The sequence below is a fragment of the Alexandromys fortis genome, unplaced genomic scaffold (genome assembly GCF_014885135.2).
Source record: "Alexandromys fortis isolate MF-2015 unplaced genomic scaffold, M_Fortis_MF-2015_v1.1 scaffold_42, whole genome shotgun sequence".
Lineage (NCBI taxonomy): Eukaryota > Metazoa > Chordata > Mammalia > Rodentia > Cricetidae > Alexandromys > Alexandromys fortis.
Window position 1 is genome coordinate 9,571,661 of NW_026067934.1, and position 22,864 is coordinate 9,594,524.

The 22,864-nt window shown below is 40.3% G+C and overlaps 1 protein-coding gene across 1 annotated transcript in view; it reads left to right on the top strand.

Moving 5' to 3' along the window:
* The window catches only part of Lrpprc (leucine rich pentatricopeptide repeat containing), an 82,639-nt gene that overhangs the window by 58,168 nt on the left and 1,607 nt on the right, over positions 1-22,864 (top strand). The window contains exons 27-36 of the mRNA XM_050146001.1: positions 110-200; positions 4,766-4,908; positions 5,036-5,138; positions 7,924-8,050; positions 12,275-12,363; positions 15,739-15,940; positions 18,314-18,453; positions 18,558-18,673; positions 20,787-20,861; positions 22,019-22,103. Of these exons, the coding sequence (XP_050001958.1) occupies positions 110-200; positions 4,766-4,908; positions 5,036-5,138; positions 7,924-8,050; positions 12,275-12,363; positions 15,739-15,940; positions 18,314-18,453; positions 18,558-18,673; positions 20,787-20,861; positions 22,019-22,103 (1,171 nt within the window). The remainder of the gene's footprint in view (positions 1-109; positions 201-4,765; positions 4,909-5,035; positions 5,139-7,923; positions 8,051-12,274; positions 12,364-15,738; positions 15,941-18,313; positions 18,454-18,557; positions 18,674-20,786; positions 20,862-22,018; positions 22,104-22,864) is intronic.

Consider the following 22,864-nt stretch of genomic DNA (forward strand, 5'->3'; position numbering starts at 1 on the left):
GAGTTAACCTGTGGTAACGTTAGCTCATTCAAAGGGTCATTCTGCTGCTTGTGTTAACTGTAAAATACACTTTTTACACAGTGCAAATCTACCTGTTAATCTCTTAAAGGTGGAAACTCTTGAAAAATTAGTGGAGCTGACCCAGAAGCTGTTTGAATGTGATAGAGACCAGATGTACTACAGCTTACTAAAACTATACAGTAAGTGACGGTGCTCCTCCTGTTGGCTCTCCAGTCTGCAGAGGCCACAGCAGGGAAGTCTGAGGGATTGTCAAATGTGAGTCTTCAACCAGGCCAAAGTGAAGGCTAGCTGAGCCTTCCCTTAGAACATTACATTGTATCACTAGCTATTGTGGAATGTTTATGAATCTGATGTCCTTGCTGCAGTGATGAGACAGTAAAGGTCCTCTGCTCAGTCCTTTTCTTCCTGTGCTCCTGGAGCCCAGAAGGGTAGGTGACACAGCCCCGTGTTAAAGACATGCCACATTCATCTACACCTACGAGGATGCGGCCTCTGGGTACCCTGGCCTGTCCTGCCTGTGTAAGCGAGGCCTGTGATGACGCCGACACTGAGATTGGGTGGGTGTGAAAAGAAAGATTTCTTTTTGATAGTGTTTCCTTCTTAAAAATGAGGGCATCCTAACCACCAACAAGGTCCAGAAACATGGGACATGCTCTGTTGCTGCTGAAAGTTAGTGTGCTCAGGGTTGGGTGGGACCTTGAGTGTGAGTCCAGTCGGTTCGCAAAGTGATCCCACTTCACCTTAGATGTTCTCGCTGTTCTGTGGATTATGTAGGAGGCCATGGGTTCACACTAGTGATCTGTACTAGGCCTGAGAGAACAAATCCAAACGGAGTTACTCACTTAGCCAGGTGATCCATGCTATAAACCAAAACTGAATTATTTTACCTTACAAGAAATCAGGAGAAGGACAGATAGACACACGGAGAAGGAGATAAGTGAGAATGAGAGAGCAGGCCAGTTAGTATGACGGGTAAGATAGTCCTTCAGTCTTGACAAGGAAACGGCTGCTTGAAATGGCTGCTCTGTCTGCCCTTTGTTTTCTTTTGGTTGGTTTGGTTTTGTGTATGCTGGGGTGGTTCCTTCCTGTCTGTAAAGCCAGCCTCCCCTTGCTCAGCTCATTGAACACTCATACTTTACACAGTGAAATGGTTTCTAATCTTTTAAGCCAACTCAGAACAGAAAAAGAACTCAAAGCCCCAGAATTTAATATTAATAGGATGTTTTGAGGATTGCTCTCTTTTCTCTCTTGTTTTATATAAATCCTGAAGTAGCTTTCCCAGTCACTCCTATAACAGCTATGAGCATACTTACAGGCATAGATCTTGTAGGAACATGCGCATTGTTTGTTTTGTTTTTGTTCTTCCAGACAGAGTTTCTCTGTGTAGCCCTGGCTGTCCTGGAACTTGCTCTGTAGACCAGGCAGGCTTCAACTCAGAGATCCACCTGCCTCTTGTCTCCTGAGTGCTGGGATTAAAGGCGTACAATCTTTTTCTCCATTTTAATCATCTATAAGTTCTAATATACTAATAATATCCTAGAATTCATTTTACTAGTCCCCTGTTTCTGTGAAAAGATTTTAGTTTGTGTGTGTGTGTGTGTGTGTGTGTGTGTGTGTGTACCTAAATCTTGGTTTGTGTGCTTAATTTCCATGTGACTAAATTCCAGGTATTTGTCTTAATACTGAAGAGTGGTTTGGATGCTGTTGTGCTGTTTAAGTGGAAGGCAGGCAGTGGTGCTCCCTACAATCTGTGCTCTTGTAGATTGAGATTATTTTATCCAGCCCTGTTTCTGTCGTGGTAGTTCTACTTCATCAAACAGTGAATGAATTAATGGCTTTGACTTTTTAAACATGTTTTTAGTAGATGCTTCCTTAATATCATTATTGTCCCTGTATTAAACATTTTCTTGCTTTGAAGTTACTTCACTTTATACATGATGTTTTGCTTTCTTCATTTTGATGTTGTTGTATTGAGGCAGGCCTCCTTTGTCTCTATGGCTTCTGAAATCCATGTATAGACAGACTGGCCTTGAGAACCTGCTTCCTGAGAGCCTCGCACTGCCTTCACAAACAAAACAGTGGACATCGGTTTATCATTTGTGTGTATATATGGCTCTGTCCTAACGCAGCTGCCTTTGGTTGTTATTTTGCATTAAAAAGTCCTTGACTGTGGCTTTTATAATTTTACAGCCCTAGTGTTGTATTCTACTTCAAGTTACTTCTGTCTTATTTCTTCACACACATATAGTTGTTGACATCTCATGCTGTGTGTCCTCCCCCTGTTCTTTTATTATCCTAGTAAAATGGATATATTGTAAGTACTAGAGATTCGCAGAGCATAAGAGTTTGCTGGCTGAGTGTGCACTCCACTGCCAGCTCCCTGACTCAAGGGTGTGTCTGTCAGCTGGCCACTTTGGTGATCTCCAGGCATTATTTTGACTGCATTCTGGTTTGTTTTCAACTCTACGTTGAGTATCCTACAATCTGTGCCTTTTTTAACTAATAATAAGAAATAATTCATTGGAAAACACAAATATTTACATTTTATTTTCACAGTTTGTAAGAGTTTGGTGTCCTTCAAACCTCCAAAAAATTGATGATTTTTTTTTTCTTAATGAATTTATGGCTTTTTAAAAACTTGTGTTTCAGTTATTTTGATACTCAAATTATCAGTCTTTGGTCAGAAGGGGTCTCTTGTGTGCCCTCTGACATACCTACAGTTAGTCTTTGATGGCTGTTTTCAGGGTCAGGCCGATGGTGCATGATTCCTGCCCCAGGAGTCGTGCCTAGTTAACCAGCAACTGCAGCTGGGGTGGGGGACTTAAAACAGCTCAGTTCCGACACCAATACTCTAACCGCTGTCAGCTTTAGAGTTCGAACCCTGGGCTAGACTTATTTGTTTAGTGACTCAGAAATGCCCCACGATTGTAGTCCACAGTTTGTCTATTCCCATAAAGCTTCACTTTCTTCTGAAACCCTTTGTCTAGACAAACTCCTTCAAGATCAGTTAGAGTAGCCCACACCCTTGTGTGTTTTTTTGTTTGTTTTTTTGTTTGTTTGTTTGTTTGTTTGTTTTTGGTTTTTCGAGACAGGGTTTCTCTGTAGCTTTGGAGCCTGTCCTGGAACTCCCTTTGTAGACCAGGCTGGCCTCAAACTCGCAGAGATCCGCCTGCCTCTGCTTCCCAAGTGCTGGGATTAAAGGCGTGCGCCACCACCGCCGGCTCCACACCCTTGTTCTTTAAAGACCAAGACCACGAGCCCATCTCCTTGTCCCAGCCTGGATTTGTAGCCTTTTAAATCTTTGAATCACAGCTTTGCATTATTTATTGCCACAGGAAATTATTATCAAGAAAGACATATTCTTCTGACATTCTTGTTAGATTTTTGTACACAGCAACAGATTTTGATAGTCTGATTGGTTTGATTTTTTTTCCCCCCCTTAGAATTTTGGGTTGTATTTTATGATACTGCTACTGTTAAACCTTGCCCTAAAAGCCTCCATTCTGTTGGTCAACTCTTGCCCTATAAGAACTGCTCCGTGTGTTCCTCACACACAGTAAAGGTTCTTGGGCTTGGGTTTTTTTTTTAAATTCAACTTTTATGTTTTTAAATATTTATAATACTTAGGTTTTACATTACAGGAGATTTCAATAAAGGGAAGGTATAATTATAAGAATATTGCTTTAAAAACTAATTGTAAATATAAGGTTTATGTTAGATTGACTTTATAAACAAGTATGTATAGAATCACTCTGAACTTTAGGTTGATTTCCACTACTTAAGAACAGGGGTTGCAACCTTTGTATGACTATAGATAGTGCTGCTGACCTTTTGTTTTCTTTATTGCTGATTTCTAATTGAGTGTGTCAAAGTTTGTGTTCCTAGCAGTCACTACTTGTTAAAACACTTAGTTTTTCTTTTTTGAGGTCAGGATTTGGAGAAACAGCCTAGGGGAATGTCTTCACTCATTTTAGTGACGATAGTTTCCCTCTAGTGTAAGAAGTGGAAACAGTTGTGTTTTCTAAGATGGTTGTGCTCAAGCTTGTCTCCCTGATGCTCCTCATAGACACATTCGCAAATTCAAGCAGAGGGACATGTGAAGCAGGACAGTTGTTGTTACTTGTGAAGACTGAGTATCACAACAGAAGTGTTAGCGTATTGGTGCAAAGGCATCTACCACCCTAAGACTTAGTCAGAGTGTTATCCCCTGCCATAAAAATGTAAAACACTCAGGCAGAGGTCCTTCAGCCTCAGGTGAGATGTAGACAGTCTTGTTTCCTCACTCAAGTCAAAGCCCTGGACATTTGTCACCTTGGAAGAAAAAGTCATGCATCAGAGAACTCCCAGTCATTCCAGAGCCAGAGGTGTTCACAAGGCAGTGCACACGTGTTTATCGCTGCAAACTTGCTTATGATTTTGATTTTACATTGAGCAATTTTCCATTTACTTTAAAAACAAACTTTATCAACATGGTTTTCAAAGCTTTGGATAAAAGCCTGGGGTGGTTTGTCACTAATTTTGTTTTTGTTTAGTTTCTGTTTGTTTGTTTGTTTGTTTTGGCAGAGAAAGTATTTCTGTGGCTCATAATTAGAAAGATAACACAGAAAAGTCTCCTCACCTCTAGGCTACAGTCACTAATATTTCCTCTCCCTGACAACACCATTTGGAATAAAGTAAGAATTTCCTAAACCTATAAGTTCTGCTTAGCTTAATCATTGTTTTTCGATTAATCAAAATTCTACAGAAATAAATGGTGACTGGCAACGAGCTGATGGCGTCTGGAATAAAATGCAAGAAGAAAATATTATCCCTCGTGAGAGGACATTGCAGCTGTTAGCAGAGATCCTGAAAACCAGCAACCAGGAGGTTCCCTTCGATGTTCCTGAGGTAATTGTCTTTAGCATAAGCCCAACAGGTTTTTGTTGCCATATATTTCTATGAAACTCATTTAGTTTCATAGTGCACAGGTCGCTGGATTTAACTGTGTGTTGAACTGAGTAATTTTGTTTTAAAGTTGTGGTTTGGAGATGACAGACCTTCCCTGAGCTCTTCATCACCCCCAGCGGTAGAAACTGAGAAGATGTTGTTGAGTGCCTGCAGACTGAGAAAGAACAAAGGTAAATACCCACAGGGTCTTGTTTCTGATCGCTAGCAACGTGCGGGCTGAGTCTCGCATACGAGGTGCTGTTGGACAGAGAGACAGCTGCAGACAAGGGCACACACTCACATTGTGTTTAGATTAGCAGAAATATTGCACATTTGGGGAAATTTTAATTATCAGCATAATACAGGTGATAGTAATTTATTAGTTATGATAATATAATTTATAAGCCAGTGTCATTTTGAGGTTGTATAAAGTATTTAAAGATGAAAACAAGAACAAGGGCCAGATGTTAAGGATAATTGTTAGGTATAGATTGTGGGCGTATGAGAGGCTGAGCTAATGATGATACTCTTGGCTGATTGGAATTTCTTTTTGAGATGGGGTCTCACTCTAGCTCAGGCAGGCTTCCGGCTGATGAGCCTCCACTCTTAGCTTAGAGCAAATGCTAGGATTACAGCTATGCACCATCATGCCTAACTCATATATTATCTTTTTAAAGGTTGTTTTTATTTAAATGAAAACATTTAACTAAGTGATTAAATATTGTACAGTCATTCCGCTATTTGTTTTAGCCTGTAATTCAGAGTTTTATACAGATTTTGTATGTCTCAAGATTGAAATAGTCAACATGATGCTAGGGCTGGAGAAATGACTTGGTGGTTAAGAGCACTGGCTGCTCTATTCCCAGCTCACACTTGTCTGTAACTCCAGTTCCAGGGCTTCTTATACCCTTATACATGCAGGCAGAACACCAGTGAAAATAAAATAGAAATAAATGATATATTAAAAGAAAATTCAGTGCTTATAGTAGCACCTGTTGGATAGTTGTGGTTAAAGGGTTTGTTACATGGAAGTGCTTACATAAACAGTTTACAAGTAATAGCAAACTCAACTTCAGTGGTATCGGAATACAGCTAATCACGTTTGCTAGTTTTGTTTTTATTAATTTTGAATATTCAGATAGTACTTAGCCCTCATTTAACAACAAACAATGGGAACTAAAAGGACAGTAGCAACATTCCATCCTAACTATGCAGTCCCCTTTAAACAAAACAGGTGCATTGCGTATTGAGTAGCAGATTCTTTTGTGGTTTCATTCTTGTGTGTCATGATTTTAAATGACTTATTTTTGGTAAATTTTACTGTATTTTATTAAGCTTTGTCTTAAAGTTTGTGGTGGATTGGTAGTGGCATTTAAGAGGTGACTTACTAGGGGACAAGACTCATGAGACCCCATATCTCCCAGAGGATCTAGGCAGTTAGTGGTTGCTAGGGGACATGAGTCATTCCTCAGTTGTGTCAGCACAGGAAAGTAGCTCTTGCTCAAGTAGATAACAGGCTGTGCTGGTCCCACCATTCCCAGTTAAATGCAGTGGGTCACACTCCAAGTGATGGCAAAGGCATGAAAGTAGGGTGGGGGCTTGTTGGGAAAAATTGATTAGGTGAGAATATGAGAGGCATAAGAAAGGAAGATTGGAGCTGAACATGATTAAAGTATGTGTGTATGTGGAAGGATAGGGGGAAAGATTTCCTTTCCTACCGTTTCAGATAGTAAACTACACTGAGTAGTCGGGGTATCTGTTAGTATAATCATTAACTTCCTTGTTGAGTGTCTGTGCTTTTCTACCTTTTGCTAATGCCTGATTCAGTAGGCAGTAACAAAAATCTGATAGAAGGCACTTGGTGATATAATCACTAAAAAGGATTGTGTTTTGGGAAGCTTATTTAAAACCTGATTAATTTGCATGACTATGGCTTTGATTCACACAAACCTAATCTCCTTCACTAAGACCCCCACTAATATAAATATTCTCAGACCTTTTTTGTCCCTCCCAATTTAATTTCCAGGTTTAAATAAAATTTGGGCATTGCCACGTGAGTTTTAGTGAGGGGATAATACTAATTCCCCTAACTTGTACATACAATCTCAACTATTTTTGCCTGTTCTTATGGTCCTTAACATCATGTCTGTATCCATCTAAATGCATTGCGTTCCTTTCCGGCAGTTTTATGTTCCTTAGAGGGCCGTCTGTGGGGAATCGGCTTCACTGATCTCTGTTGTGATGTGTTTATACACACGAGTGGATTATAGTTTCAGTTGGCTCTTTAGAGCCAAGCAATTTTATTTCAGAAAAGTGAGTGACTGAAAAGTGTAGATACTTCTCTTTTGGTAACATCTTTTCATTCACTGACAGTTATTGTGAACAAGTGAAATAAAACTGTTAATCAGTCAAACAAATGTTGCCTAGTTTACTTGTTAGATATCTGTATATTTGAAAATTGTATGTTTTTGTATAAGTCCTGTCGTAGCCAAATAATTTGATCTTCTAATTTTAGAATTATAGGCTATATTCACTTTAATGCTATTGTGTTGAAATATGAACCATTGTAACCACCCACTTATAGATTAAAGATAGCTTGAAAATGAATCTTTTGCGCCCCTCAATCTAAATTATACCTCTGGTTTATTTGGACTTTTAACACATATTTTGCGATTTATTTTGAAACTGCTATCATCTTTTGAAGTCAGAAGAGCTGGTTTTCATTTTTATTCGCAAGAATATAGTTTACTGACCCAAGGCAAGTATGAAAAATAATTTGGAAAAGACACCCTTCGGATCCCACTGTTGTCAGTGGAGTAGCACTTCCTGCATTGCCTTCGTCTTAACAATTTTGAAGAGTGGTGGCGACGTCAATGCCTATTTCTAAGAATCGGTAACAGTGGGGGATATATGTTTTGGGGGTTTTTTGTTTCTTGTGTTTTTGCTCTCTCTTTAAATTTTTTTTCACTCTTTTAGATGCATATAGTATTTTCCTCAAAGCCCAAAAGCAAAACATTGTATTCAGCAGTGAAACTTACAGCACTCTGATAGGCTTGCTGCTGAAGAAGGATGATTTTACACAAGCCATGCAAGTGAAAGACTTGTAAGTATGGGTTCATTTGTCGAAACCCTTCACTTGAAAGAAATACTGGTTTAAACGTCTCGACTGCCCATAGAAATAACATCAAAGGTTACTTAGTTAATGTTGTGGGTTTTTGTGTGAAGCAGGGTCTCGCTGTTCTCCATGCTGGCTTCACTTGGAGCAGCCCTTCTGCTCCTCGAGTACTGGGACAGGTGGCATGTTTGCCACCACTCCAGGCCGTGTGTGTGCTGTCGGACTGCTCACCTGTTTATGTGCTCCATCTGTCTTGTGCATTTATTCAGTTGTGGATTGAATAATCTACCTCTAGACCTTATCTACACCTCAATTCGTGGCTTAAAGCATTTTTTGCAGTGTGCCCTGTTGGTTGTAAGCACTGTCTAAGGTACAGAAAGTCATTATGGAACTGCATCTTATAATAACCAAAGGTGTTCTGAAATGAGTAATTTGGAAAGAATAGGGCATAGAAAACAGCAGGATATTGTGTTGAAAACTTAAACTTTTAAAAAAGAAAACTAAAACAAAACATTTTGTTAGCATATCCTTAATGGTGGTGACACCCTTTCTCCTAGAGTGTTCAATGCTGCGTGTGCCTCTCGAAGGCTACTGACCTGGCAGAGTTCCAAACTGCAGTTGCCACTATTTAGTGGGGCAGAATGAACAGTTTTCAATGAAATAGACTGGAAAATACCAAAGCACTTCAAGTAGTAAAGATCACTTTGTGGAATATTGATTTCCATTGATGTATGCTCGGGTGTGGTTCCTATAAGACATTCCTGTAGTTCTACTGTAGGTCTTGATTTTAGAGGGAGTTGGCCTGAATGGTTAGAAGAATAGCTCTTTTATTCTTCTTTCACCCACAACCTGTAAAATACAGGCTTATATTCTTTTTTCCCTCTAGGTTTTTATGAAACCTTTTCACAATATGATTGACGTATTAAAAGATATACATATTTAATGTATACATCTCATTAACTTTGGGGATAAGTATATACCAATGAAACTACCACCGGCATCAAGGCCGTAAACATATCCATCAGCATCTGGAGCTCCTCCCACCTTCTTTATCCTCATCGTCATATCATTGTTGGGTTTTCTGAGTCTGTGTAATTAGACTGGTGATCTGCCCTCTTAGTAGTAGCTTGTAGGCCCTGCCGTGTAGACTCTAGAATGCACCCGCCTTGCAGGTATTCATAGTTGCTCCTCCCATGCCTGGCAATCTCCATTCTGCTCTCTATTTTCAAGTTGAGTGTTTTAGACCCCACACTTTGTGAATGTCAGAGCACTTATATTTCAGCTGTGATAGCCTACAAGGATTAGTCTGTAGCTGCTATCCCCGTGTAGCTATGTGGGCCCAAGAGAATCCAAGATCCAAATCCTTCAACAGAGGATTTGTTTACACAGCCTTGGACTAATAAAATGTTTATCATTATGTAGAATTGTGGCCCGGGTTAAACCTTTCTTGGGTGCCTTTCTTGAAAATAGCCAGATGATGGTGCATGCCTTTAAATCCAGCGATTAGGAGGTGGAAGCTAGTGGATTTTTATGAGTTCAGGACCAGCTTGGTCTACAGAGAGAGTTCCAGGACAACCCCTGCACTGGAACTATTTGAATTCTCTGGTTAATTGTGTTACTGGAAGTATGTCGTGTTCTTTGCATTTGTTTCCTGGCTGTCTCTTCACCCCCAGCTCTGTATCAAAGTGGTTGGGCCAGCAAGAAGGCTCAGCAGGTAAAGGCTGACAACTGACTCCAGCAAGTTGTCCTTTGACTGCCATCATACACGCACGTAGACAATTATACAATCAAATAAGTATAAAAGTGACTTAAAAAAAAACAAAACAATGGTTGTTGTGTGCAGGTCTCTTGATTTTATTATGGTAACCACCATACTGGCTATGCTTACTCTCCGTCCAGAGTGCTATCTTAAGCGATTCTGAGTCTCTGGGAACAAATACTTAGACCCCAAGTAGAACCTAAGAAATGGTTTACTTGGGAGGCCTAGACTCATTTAACAGCCGCCCTGCTTTACCTGTAAGAACAGTGCTGGTTTCCTCTTGCCTTGACTGGCGTCCTGTGTCTGTCTGCCTAGAAATGCTACTGAATCTCTCACTGTTCTCACTGGCTTGGCCAGTTTTTGTCACTCTCAGTGGCATAAATTGGAAGCATTCGTCTGTTCATTGCTCTGAAAATAGGGAATTTTCCATGAAATACTCTCTTTAGCTGAGAAAGATTAGTATTTGCAGCTGTGATGAGCTGTACGATGCATACCCTTTTTTCTTTATTTTGACAGTTCAAAAAAAAAGTCTGAATTTGTATGGAGCCCACTCCAGTAGCCACCAGCCTTAATGTGACTGCTTAAATGTGTAAAATGAAATATAATTAATTACATATTTCCGGCAACGCAGCTAACACCATTGAAAAGCATAGATAAGAGAAGGCAGCTAAACTAAAGATTAGGATCCAGAATTAAATTTCTTAATGTTGTCTGAATGATCCCATTATGTTGTCTGAATGATCCCACTGCAGAGGTTTCTGTGAGTAACTTTGTGCTTTTTCTCTCTTTGCTAGATCAGAATACATTTTCCTGTGGTTGGTCCTTTTCTACTGCTATACAACAGATAAAGGGAACTTTGTTCCTTCTGATATTAATCTCTACTTTCGTTGGTATTGAAGAGTATTAAATGATGTTATGTGTTTTCAAAAGGCTCATTGCTTATTGTTGTCAGTTAAGAGACAAGATTTATTATCTCTAGATGTTTTTCTCTTGTTATTATTTTGGGGTTTTGTTGGTGGTTTGATTTGGTTTTTAACAATTACTCTCACTCACTGCAATGCCCTTCCTTGCTGATCTGATTCCCTCTTTATAGACCAGGCTAATCGTGACCTCATAAAGATCTACCTGCCTCTGCCTCCTGAGCGCTAGGATTAAAGTCTTGAGTTCATGCCAGGCTGGTTTTTTGTTTGGTTGTTTTGTTTATTGTTTTGTTTTTGTTTCAATACAAGATTTCTCTGTGTAGCTCTGACTGTCCTGGAACTCAGTCTGTAGATCAGGCTGGCCTGGAACATAGATCCTCCTGTCTTTGGAATCAAGAGACAGAAGGATCTTTATTCCTCCTGCCAGGAACAAAGGCGTGTGCCACTGCCTGGCTATAAATAATATTCTTAAGTGAATAGGATATCCTAGCACTGGTGTGAGAGGTAGGGTTTTTATTTGGGAAAGCCAAGTCCTTTGAGCAGGTAGTAAGGATGGGCACACACGGTGTCTTTAGCTGATTTTCTTGGGTGGATAAGAATAGTGGTCCCGCTTCTCTTATACTGTGCTCAGGGTTTTTTTAAGTTTGTATTAGCAAACCATGGAGAATTGACAAGGTCACTGCTGAGCCAACCAGGCAAACGGCAGCGATTGCTCTTGCAGCTCATGACCCGTGACTGTTTCCTAATCGTGAGCTCAACTCTGAGGCATTAAGGAAGCTAAAATTTCATCACGAGTGACATCCAAATAGCGCAGCAAACAAGCTACTTCCAGTTAGATTTTACGGTTCTGTTAGTTTGTTTATTTCTGTTTAGTTTTAGTTAATCCTTGGGATTTGGTGCTAAGTAAAGCTGTTTTTACTCTTGAATTTTAAAAGTTAGGAAGTTTGTTGTTTAGTCTGGTTTTGTGGAGTTTTAAATTTTACTGTAATAATGGTTTTGGTTCTATGCTCTGTTTAAAAGCTTTTAAAACTGTATCTAGATGACAGAAATTTGAAAATTAATCAACCAAATGATATAGCATTGGTTAGTAATATGCTTTAGTTTATATTTAAAGTACTCAGTACTGAAAATAAAATGTTCATTTTTGTTGCTGGAAGACTAGTTTTACATTTTGTAATTAGAGAGAGAGGAAAAAGCACCGCGCTTGGCTCCAGCGCACAGTGCAGGGCACGGGTTATTTTAGTCACCTAATATGTCAGCACTCGAGAGTCTGAGCCGATTGTTTAAAAAAATCTTGTACTTTGTTTCTTTTGTTGCTCATTTCCAACTTTGTCATCTGTCAGAATGCAAAAAAAAATTATCCTTCTATAACCATTGACAGGATAACACAAAAGCTGTCTCCAGGTCGATATTTTGCAGCAATATTTTTAACATACGAACAGTAGTTTTTATAATTTCACCTTGGTGCTCAACCATTTATTATCGTATCAGAAGCATGTCAGTAATTCCTTTCTAAATGTCTGCTTCTTTTAGCGCTGAGACCCACATCAAGGGCTTCACACTGAACGATGCTGCCAACAGCGCCCTCATCATAACGCAAGTTAGGCGGGATTATTTGAAAGGTATGTCACAATGCTTGACCTTTACGTCACATTAATGCCTCTGCAGATTTTTCTTGTAACGCCCTTCGAATACTTGGATAAAGGAGTCCATTTAGCAAATTACCTGCTTATCAAGAGCCTTTTGTGGAAGCTGAGAGACGTAAATTACTGTACATGCATTTATAATACAGCTTGAATATGAATGTACTTGTCATTTGACCACTTAGTCCAGTTTCCATTCCATTTAACACAAGATGGGTTTTCTTAAGATGAATCACAGCTCTTCAGACATGCAAAATTTGTGTTCCAGAACGAGAGAAAGTACAGGCTTTCAAGTGCGTTAAAATTCACCGCACAAGTCATTTTGCTTTGGAAATTAACATACTTTGGAGGTCTGAGACAATTCCCAGCAGTTATTTCTTGCGTGTTGTGTTGGTTGTATATGAGATAGCAAATGAGTTAAATTGAGTGTTAAAGTGTGTGGGATTGTGCACCAAATGATTGTAATATTGATTTTTTTAAAACCTAATCCAATACTTTTTTTAATAGTTTATAATACCAACAGCAGTACAATGCAATGTTTGTTTGGAGGCGAGAGTTCTTAAATGAGTGTGGAAAGAAGGGCACACTAGGAAGGTGTGGAGGTTACTTTGAGGAGGATTGGGATTGGGAGCTTCTGTGGAGAAGGGAGATTAGCTCTGAAGGGGACAGCGCTGACTCTTGAAGTTAGGAAAAGGAGCCTTTCCGTTAAGGTTCACATTTGAATTTTAGTCAGCATAGTAACACTGTCGCAAGGAACCTCACACAGGAGACATAGAGGTTAGAGGTTAAGCTCCCCAGCTCTTCCCTATGGTACTTGTTTCTTCCCCAGGCTGCTGGAATGATGCTTCCTGTTTGCAGTTCATAAAATAATTTTCCATCTCTTGAGAGGAAGCCTGGTAATTGCTCAGTCCCACTGTTGCTTACAGTACCTTCCCAGCTGACAGTGGCTGAATACCTACGCGACTGTTCTCCCTTCCCGGAGTAGAGTTCTGCGGCGCTCTGCGCACGCCGACGGTCTTAGGCAGCCTGGAGCTGTAATTGGGACCTGCAATAAGGCTTGCTTTTTTTAAAGGTTTTTATTTTCAATAGAAATGATTTTGTGAGGTTTATTTTTCGTGTAGATTTTATGAAATTGAACATGTTAAGTGGGTATGCCCATGCACACTGTAATCCTAGCACTTGAGGGGCCGAGGCAGGAAGAGTGTTCAGGCTTGAAGCCAGCATGGACTGCCAAGATACTGGACTGCAGAGTTAGGCTGCCTCAGAGAAACAAAGAGGGGGCTAAAATCTGCTCCTTGTAAAAATTTTAAATAGCTAATGTTTCTGTAGACATAAAGAACAAGACTTATAAACTTCATGAGTTCAGTTTGCAGGGAATATGCCCCAAGGCTTTTTTTTCTGATTCCCAGCTTACTAGGTGCTCCATGAAAGCCACAAGGACATATTTGGTGTGGTGTCTTATCTGTTCTCAGGTATTCGCACACATGGAGGTTCCATGAGCCCACTGGCCCCTCCTTCCACTTCCACCCAGCCCTCGCTGCCCGAGCCCCACCAGACTGGCATCTGGTGAAGGCACAGTGCTGCACGAACAAGGCGGGAACGGTTTGGACCCTGTTCCCGTCCACACTTGCTCTGTAGCCTTTTGGGTCTTTTCCCCTCTCTTTATTTTAATCAAACTTTATTTTAAGCAAACTTATCTATGGCAATAAAGTAGCCAAATAAATCTTACTAGTAATTTACAAAGTAATATTTTTGTAAACTATTAATAACTGCTATGTATTGCTAGAGAACAGTTGAGAGAAATGTTGGATGAGTGACAGTCAGAGAAGACTTGGAGAAGAGTGTGGATGGGGTTATTGATCTTGGTGTTCCTTAGGTCGTTTCTGGCACAGATGGCAAATTCTGTGGCATGGTTTAGATCATAAGCTCTTATATTCCCCTTGGATAGACAGAAAACACCCCCACACACACACACACACACACTTTCCTGTACCCATAGGTCCAACACCTGGAATGAAGTGGGGGCTTAGGTTGGCATCTAACACCGTGACTTTAACTATAAGGTTGGTTAGGGAGGGTTCTTGGAGGATGGCTTTTAATCCCACACCTGCATTATAGTATAAAAAAAAATACGTCTCCTTTCTGTTACCTTTACTCGCTAGCACTTAGCTCTTCCCTAGCAGTGTGCTTAGATACCGAGTGTCCTAGAGCATCATTGTCTACATGTGACCACCCTTAGCAAGATGCGACTAAGCGGATTTTCTGTGAATCTTATTTTTTAAATATATACAGCCTTTTTTTCTGGTATGTTACATATTTGTAACCTCTTAACTGCTTTTTAAACTATTTTTTCTGTACTTGACAGTCAATGGTCTGGATCATGTGTAAATTTGAAATTATAATAGTTTATTCAGTAAAGAAGACTAAATTGATCGTGTCTCTTACTGTATTGTTTTTAATAGACTGTTTAATTACTACCCTTCCCCTTCCCATGTAAAGATAAGCTGCTCTCATTCTGGAAGCTGCCTGGAGAGCCTTAGCTTTGTCTAGGTTACAGTGCTTTAATTGCTACGAAGCCTGGAAGTTTTTTTTGGTGGTGGTAAAGGTGATTGTTATGCTAAGTACTGGTGCAGCCCCTCCCATCTACCTCCTTATTTAATACCAGGATTTCACCACGCTTGCATGTGAGTCTAACTTAGAAAGGCATTCCATATTTATGCATAAGCAAGTGCTTGTAATTGTGAGCGTTTCACAAAGCAGCCCCTTGACTGTAGCCTTAAGAACTGAATGCAGCAGATATCTGCACAGAGCCTGATTGTGTGAAGTCAGTCTTCTAACGTGGATGAGTGGCGGCTCCAGCTCAGGAGGGTTGTGTGATTCCATCCAGTTGGGACCATTTTCTAGAAAGAATAGGAGATGTTAAAAGTTTTCGTTAATTATGTGCTCTTTGAATTAGTAAAATCTAGGAAATTACCAATGAGAGTAGAAGTTACTTATCTTTTGCTCTTTGTTTTTTCTTTTAGGGGGTGCTTTCTTTAGTTTAAGAAGTTCTTCCTTATTTATGCTTTTCAGAGCTTGTCACCTTCCTTGAGTAGTCACAAAATAGTACCCTGAATGGGACTCACACTGTCAACAGCATTTCCTTCTCTTTGACATGAACTTTTGTTCCTCTCTCATGCTTTAACGTTAGATGCATTGTTTTAATAAAGATTTTTCATGAAGTATTAATATTTTGTAATAAAGGATAAATTGTTCATTTTTGTATTTAGCCATTTGATGCTCTCTTGTTTAAAAACTGGTTAAAATCAGCATGGGTCATTTAAGAAAAGCTTAGTTCTCTGCTCTCCATTTTAGCGGCTCTCACGACTCTAAAAGCAGCCCTGGATCTGGAGCAGATCCCTTCTACACTCGCCGTCACCCGCCTCATCCAGGCCTTTGCCTTGAAGGGTGACGTGGAGAGCATAGAGGCCATTCAGAGTATGGTAAATGGACTGGATGCAATCGGCCTCTCAAGTATGGTTTTCATCAATAACATTGCTTTGGCTCAGATGAAGAAGTGAGTATTCTCAAGCTTTCTTGACTAAGGATTGTCTCAGATAGCAACCTTCAAATGTTTTTGTTGTTCTTTATACCATTTGGAAATTTGCAATCCTAATTATGTTGATAATTTACTATTAAAACTATTTATATGTTAAAATGTATTTTATCTTTAATTAAATCTTACTAAACATTTACCATTCATAAAATCTACTCCACAGTTGCTAACTCCTATATATAAAATGTATGTTACGCGCAAGTGTGTATGCCTCTTGTTATCAAAAATAATTCATTTACAAAAACGAAAGTGATTTCACTTTCTAATCAGCAGTTCTTTAGCGTCTCAACACACTACTAGCATAGTGAAACAGGACTTACAAACTTATTAAAAATACACATTTCTGCCAAGCGGTGGTCACACATATTTTTAATCCTAGCACTTGGGGGAGAGAGGCAGGTGGATCTCTGAATTAAAGAAAAGCCTGTTCTACAGAGGGAGTTCTAGGACAGCCAGGGTTACACAGAGAAACAAACAAACACCACATTGCCAGGGCGGGGGTGGGAAGCTTTATAACAGAGACTCTGGTTAGCAAACATTAGAGCCCGAGTTGTAGTTGAAGCGCTCCATCTTTCTCACCCCCAGTCTATGATGTCCACAAGCAGAGAAGGCATCAGACTTGAGTAGCATCATTGCAGAAAGACAGACAGACTTGACTTTCTCTGATCTCACTAGTGCTTTATATACATTACATTGTTAGAAGATTGAACATGATTCAGGCCCAAGGTCCCAGAACTCAGGAGGCTGAGGCAGGAAGATCCATTGAGTTTGACGACAATCTGGGCTATGTAGTGAAACCTCAGAGAAAAATCCTAAGAATAATTCTAGAATTGATACTCGACGTTTTTGAGGAAATCTATCTCCCCCTCTCTGTCTGGTTTTTTGAGACAAGGTTTTCCTGTGTAGTTTTGGAGTCTGTCCTAGAACTCGCTCTGTAGACCAGGTTGGCTTTGAACTAGATCCAGATGTCTCTGCCTCCCAAGTGCTGGGGTTAAAGGTATATGCCACCCCTGCCAGGCTTTTTTGTGGGGGGAAGGGGAGAGTCGTTAATAGGATATATGGATATATTAAAATGCTATTTGGCAAGGGTTTTTTTGTTTATACTTATTTCTTTTTGCAAAAATGTTTTGGTTTTAACCTTTAAAAGTACTTTTCATGGTTAAAAATGCTTATAGCTCTTCCAGAGGACCTGAATTCAGTTCCCAGCATCCACAGCCATGTGGATCTGATACCTTCTCTGCCCTTACAAATATGCAGGCAAACAGCCATATATAGGTAAAATAAAATACTTCCTAAAATAGAGTTTCAAACCTTTTTAATAAGAAAATGTGACGTTTTAAAACTAGATCTGTGTGAGAGCTAGATGAACATTTTATTTTATAGTTACATTTTTTATGAAATGGAAAACATGTTTTTACTCGCTTTAAAATAATTTTTTTTACCGAAACTCATAAGAAAGATCTAACAGATACTCAGAGTCCTTATTTTGATGTAATAATTTCAACATGAAATTGATTTCTGGCATCGCATTATAACCCACACCACCAGCCATCGGTCACCTTATTTTTTTTTAAAGATTTTTATTTATTATATATATAGGTTTCTTCCTTCATGTATCCTGCAGTACAGAAGAGGACATCAGATCTTATTACAGATGGTTGTGAGCCACCATGTGGTTGCTGGGAATTGAACTCAGGACCTCTGGAAGAGCAGCCAGTGCTCTATTCCTCTGAGCCATCTCTCCAGTCACCATCGGTCACCTTATCAAAATGACAGTTATTAGCATATTTTTTCCTACTTTGTCCAGGAAGATGCAGAGTTTTTCTCTTTCTCCCATAGTAAAGGTGCACTTTTCTGAGGGTTCTAGTACGGATTTCCCCTAAAGTATGGTCCCGGACGCAAAGGCATCTCCGACTGTTAACCATGAAGATAGCTTTTTGACTGTATGATCTTTTTATTTTTTTATTCTCCAAATGTTATGCATTGTCTTTGCTGCACACACTAGTGATCATTGTGGTTTATAATGACAAAATAATAGCATCTGATATCCAATGAACTGCAAAATCAAATTAAATATTCGAGATAAATCTAGTTTGGTCTCGTTTCTCAAACACTGTTTTGAAACAAGTGCCCCATAGTGTGAGCCACTCTGGTTGCTTTTGTTATGTTAGATGATATGCTTTAGAAAGATCACTGTTAGGAACCTGGTTGCTTGTAAATATAGTTCTTTTTTCTGGAGTATTTGCATGAGTACTCACATAGATTGGCTTCTAACTAAAACTGGCTGCAATTTTTGTAGATGCAAATATTTCATTATAATTTTTTCTTTTACAGTAATAACATAGATGTTGCCATAGAAAATATTGAACACATGCTTACTTCAGAGAAACCAACCATAGAGCCCCAGTATTTCGACTTGTCGTATTTATTCAGAAAAGTACTAGAAGAGCAGATGGAGCCAGCGCTGGAGAAGTGTGAGTTGCTGTTGGTTAAGCACATAGAAGCCATTCCTTTGCTTTGGGGGGTGCGTCACGGCCCTGTTTCAATGAAAGCTTCTCCTTGCCTCTTTCCCTTGCAGTAAGCATCATGTCTGAGAGGTTGGCCAATCAGTTTGCACTTTACAAGCCCGTCACAGATCTCTTCCTGCATCTTGTGGATTCCGGCAAGGTGGATGAGGCCAGAGCTCTCCTAGAGGTAATGACTCATCGGAGCCTGTGGCTTCTGAGAAGTAAACAGAATGACTAGACAGGAGTGTGAGGAAGGGCACTCCCGCTAGAATGCTGGAATTCAGTGTAAAGCAAGATTGCATGGCAAGACTGTGGGCACAGGTAGAACTGAAGTATCCTGTCATTAAGATCGGCATAGGGTGGGGAAAGGAGACAAATGTTTCAGTGAAGACAGGTAATGCAAAGCAACAATTCCTTTGATTTCCTAATTTCTTTAACACTCTAAATACTGTGCATCACCATGGCAACACAGTTTGCAAACAAGAAGTAGAAAATGTTTGCTTTCAATGTACAGCTTCTCACTTGAATACTCAAACATTCTCAGTACCTTATTCAAGGTTTATTAAGAGTTGGATTTGCTTTCTATTCACTTACGTGTCACAGACACATTAAATGACAAATGCAGGTCTCTGTGGCCCGCACGCTCGGTTAAATTAGCAATCTTGAGGAAAAGGAGACAACTGCATTCATGCCGTTTTAACAGCTATAAATATAAAGCTGCGGCAAGTGCGCCGGAGCGGTGGGTGATCAAGCTGCTGCTGGCAGTGTACACAAACAGGCACCGCTGGGGAGCCCCTTCCCAGCAGGTGGCAGTCAAACAGTCACGGTGATCCCGCCTGCGACTGTGTTTGTGTAGACTCCCTGTGTCAAATTGAGGCCTGGAACCAGTTTCTGGTAGTAAATAGTGTTATATTCACTTACATTCCTACCAGCTGTGAGATATCTTAAGTAGGAGATATGGACGATGACGCTGTTCCCCTTGCCTTGAGCTCCATGTTGGATCCAAGTTCATCTAGCGTGACAGCACAGCCCGAGCCACTTTTCAAAGACATGTCCAAACATCTACCAGTACATAAAAATGCACCCTGCTTCTGCTTTCTTGGTGTGTTCCTTTACTTCTCCTCTTTGCAGGAAATTTATGAAAGGAGTATCAAAATCTCCACTGAATGTTCTCTTAGGATTTGTCTTCCTGTGCATTCAGCTGCCCAGCGAGGGCTGGAAACGCCGTTCCCTAGCACATGTGCGATGGTGTTTTCTCCTCAATTATTCTCCAGAAGAGACGCTTGCTCCCTTTCCCAGCTTGTTCTGAGGCATCATCTCCGTGCCTTCCACAGGAGCAGAATTACCAGCAGCCTGGCTGCACTCAGAGCTGCCTCTAGCTGTGAGGCTTGCCTGGGAGCTCTTGATGGCTGAGTGCTGATCCCACAGCAGCCCCATCCTTTACCTGCTTGCCAAACAGTAAAGTGTTGTTCTTTCCCGCTTTCATGAGGAACACTTGATTCCCAGATGTCGAAAACATGAGTTTATAATGTAAATGTTCCGCGAGTCGGCAAAAGTTCTTTTTATACTATCCGTCTTAGCACTGACAGTGTTTAAGGCTCTGAATGAACAGTGTGCTTTTAGAAACTTAGAGGATGACATCTGCAACGAGTATAAACTAAAATATTGTCTTGCCATATTTGATTTGACTAAAGCATCTGAGATTGGATAGACACTTGATTTATCTGGTCTGTCACATAAACTTTTTTTTTTAGTTTAACTTTTGTCTCTTTCTCAAGCACTGGCTGTCTATTGCAATGAAAGCCTTTTATAAAATGGAGAGATTGAAATCGGTCCTTTTGTGTGCATAAGTGTAGGTAATTATACTTTAAAGAGAACGTGCTTTGTACATTTTAATTTTTATAAAGAAATGAGCAGTTATCTCCCTGACACCTTATTAAATGTAGAATTAACCTTATGATCCCTAGCTCACTTGTGAATGCTTGGCAGAATAATTGGAGAGGAATCGTGTTTCTTTTTTCCTCTTTCTTTGCAGTTCTAAGCCTTGTTCTATGGTTGTTGAAGCATTGTTTTAATTTTTCCCTTTCCTTTTTACACAAACTTCATCCTTGGATGCAAAGAGCCACACTCTGACGGCTCCCACCTGGTCCCTCCGTGCCGGAAACCTGGCCAGCCGGCTGCTGACGACACAGTGCTGTGGTGTTGGGAACTCCCTTAATTGGGAATATCCACTTTGGGAATATCCACTTTGATCTGCTTATTTAAAACCTTCATTGACTGAATGATGTTTTATTTCCTAGAGATGCGGTGCCATTGCCGAGCAAAGCTCAATTTTGTTGGTGTTCTGTCTCAGGAGTGCTCAGAAACCAAAAAAGGTACTGTACTCTGCTTTGTCCCCAGCGGGTCTGAGAGACACTGCTGTTCATGCGCCTTACCTGAAAATGCCAGAAATGAAAGACACATCTGTTTATTTGGCTTCGTTTTAAAATTGGGAGGTGTGTGCACACGCAGTCCTGATTGCATTTGTGTGTGTCTGTGTGTGTTTAAGAACTAGGTCTTATGGTTTTTTGTTTGTTTGTTTCTGGCCCCCCCCCCTTTTTTTTTTTTTGCTGTGCTGCAGTATAGTTAGTTCAATGGTAGAAGCTGCTTTGTGTGTGCCCAGTGCTGACTCCAACCTCATCCTGCCTCAGGAGATGGGACAGGAAGGAGTTCAGGAGAGATGTGGGTCTAGATCTGGTCTGACTACATTGGTATAAGAGAGGAGGTAGGATTTTAAGTGCTGGCCACAGAGCTGTTGGCAGTCTGCAGTTAGTTAAGCTGGATTTCCCTCTGGGAAAGTGAGGGTGGTTGTAAGTACACGAAATCCATGGCCAATTTCCCAGTCACACGGTGGAGGAGGTTCTGTCTCTCTGCAGTGAGAGGATCTGCCTCTGCAGTCACCCTCCCAACAGTGACAGTCCAGGGAAGTCCTACAGATGGGTTTTTCACGAGCCAAACGGGACAATGCGAAGTTTTGAATCTTCACATTTTATCTTGACTTTAAAAAAGAAAAGAAATGAAAAAAACCATGATGTTAAACTACAACTGTTGCCAGGTGGCAGTGGTGGCGCACACCATTAATCCCAGCTCTGGGAGGCAGAGAAAGGAGGATATCTCTGAGTTTGAGACCAGCCTGGTCTACAAAGCGAATTCCAGGGCTACACAGAAAAAAGCAAAACCACAAATACAACTTTTATCTTTCTTACCCTTGTGATCTTACAACTTTTTGATAAGTTGACAGTTGATAAAAGAAGCAGTGTTTAATGCTTTTATTATTTAAGTCTATTTTTAAAAGCATTCAAATATAAATGAAATGCCATTAATTATTGAAAAAATTATGATTTTTTATCTGGCTGTGATTTGTTGGATTAACATCAAATGCCGAGATCCACAGGCCCACTGAGTGGTTGACTGTGCTGTGATTGTCTTGATGCTGTTAGATTAGTGCACTGTAAAGCTCTGCTGAGTTTGTCACCTATGTTTACCTTCCCAGGCACCGGTTCTGAAGACTCTGTTAGAGTTGATTCCTGAATTACGTGAAAAGAAAGAAGCATATTCTTTCATCATGAAAAGCTATGGTAATAAATTTCACCGTACTATATTAGTCAGTGATCTAAATATTCTAAGTATAGTAAACTGTGAGTTCAGCTCAAAAGACTAATCCTAAGTTTCAGATAGTTACTCATTCATTTATCTCTACAAGGTTTGGGTTTTTTTATGTATATGAATGTTCTGTCTTCATACTCATTAGAAGAGGGCACCAGATCCCATTACAGATGGCTGTGTGCCACCATGTGGCTGCTGGGAATTGAACTTGGGACCTCTGGAAGAGTAGCCAGTGCCCTTAACCTCAGAGCCATCTCTCAAGCCCATATTTTTAGACTATAAGAAAAGTATGAAGTTATTTATTCCTAGGGTTTGAACGTTAAAAAATAATTCTGAGCACCTTCAGAGCGGTCCGGATAGGTATAGTCGGGTTCCAAGGCTTTCAGACAGACCTGGAAGTTATCTTGGACGTGTGGTAGGGACCAGCCCTAACCTGCAAGCCGGAAGTGCTGGCCTTGTGTCAGTGCCAGCTCCACCTACCTCCGCTGTGATCAAGGGTCAACTTGTCCCATTTAGAACTCCATCCTTGGGGCTGGAGAGATGGCTCAGAGGTTAAGAGCATTGCCCGCTCTTCCAAAGGTCCTGAGTTCAATTCCCAGCAACCACATGGTGGCTCACAACCATCTGTAATGGGGTCTGGTGCCCTCTTCTGAACATCAGGCATACACACAGACAGAATATTGCATACATAAGAAAGAAAGAAAGAAAGAAAGAAAGAAAGAAAGAAAGAAAG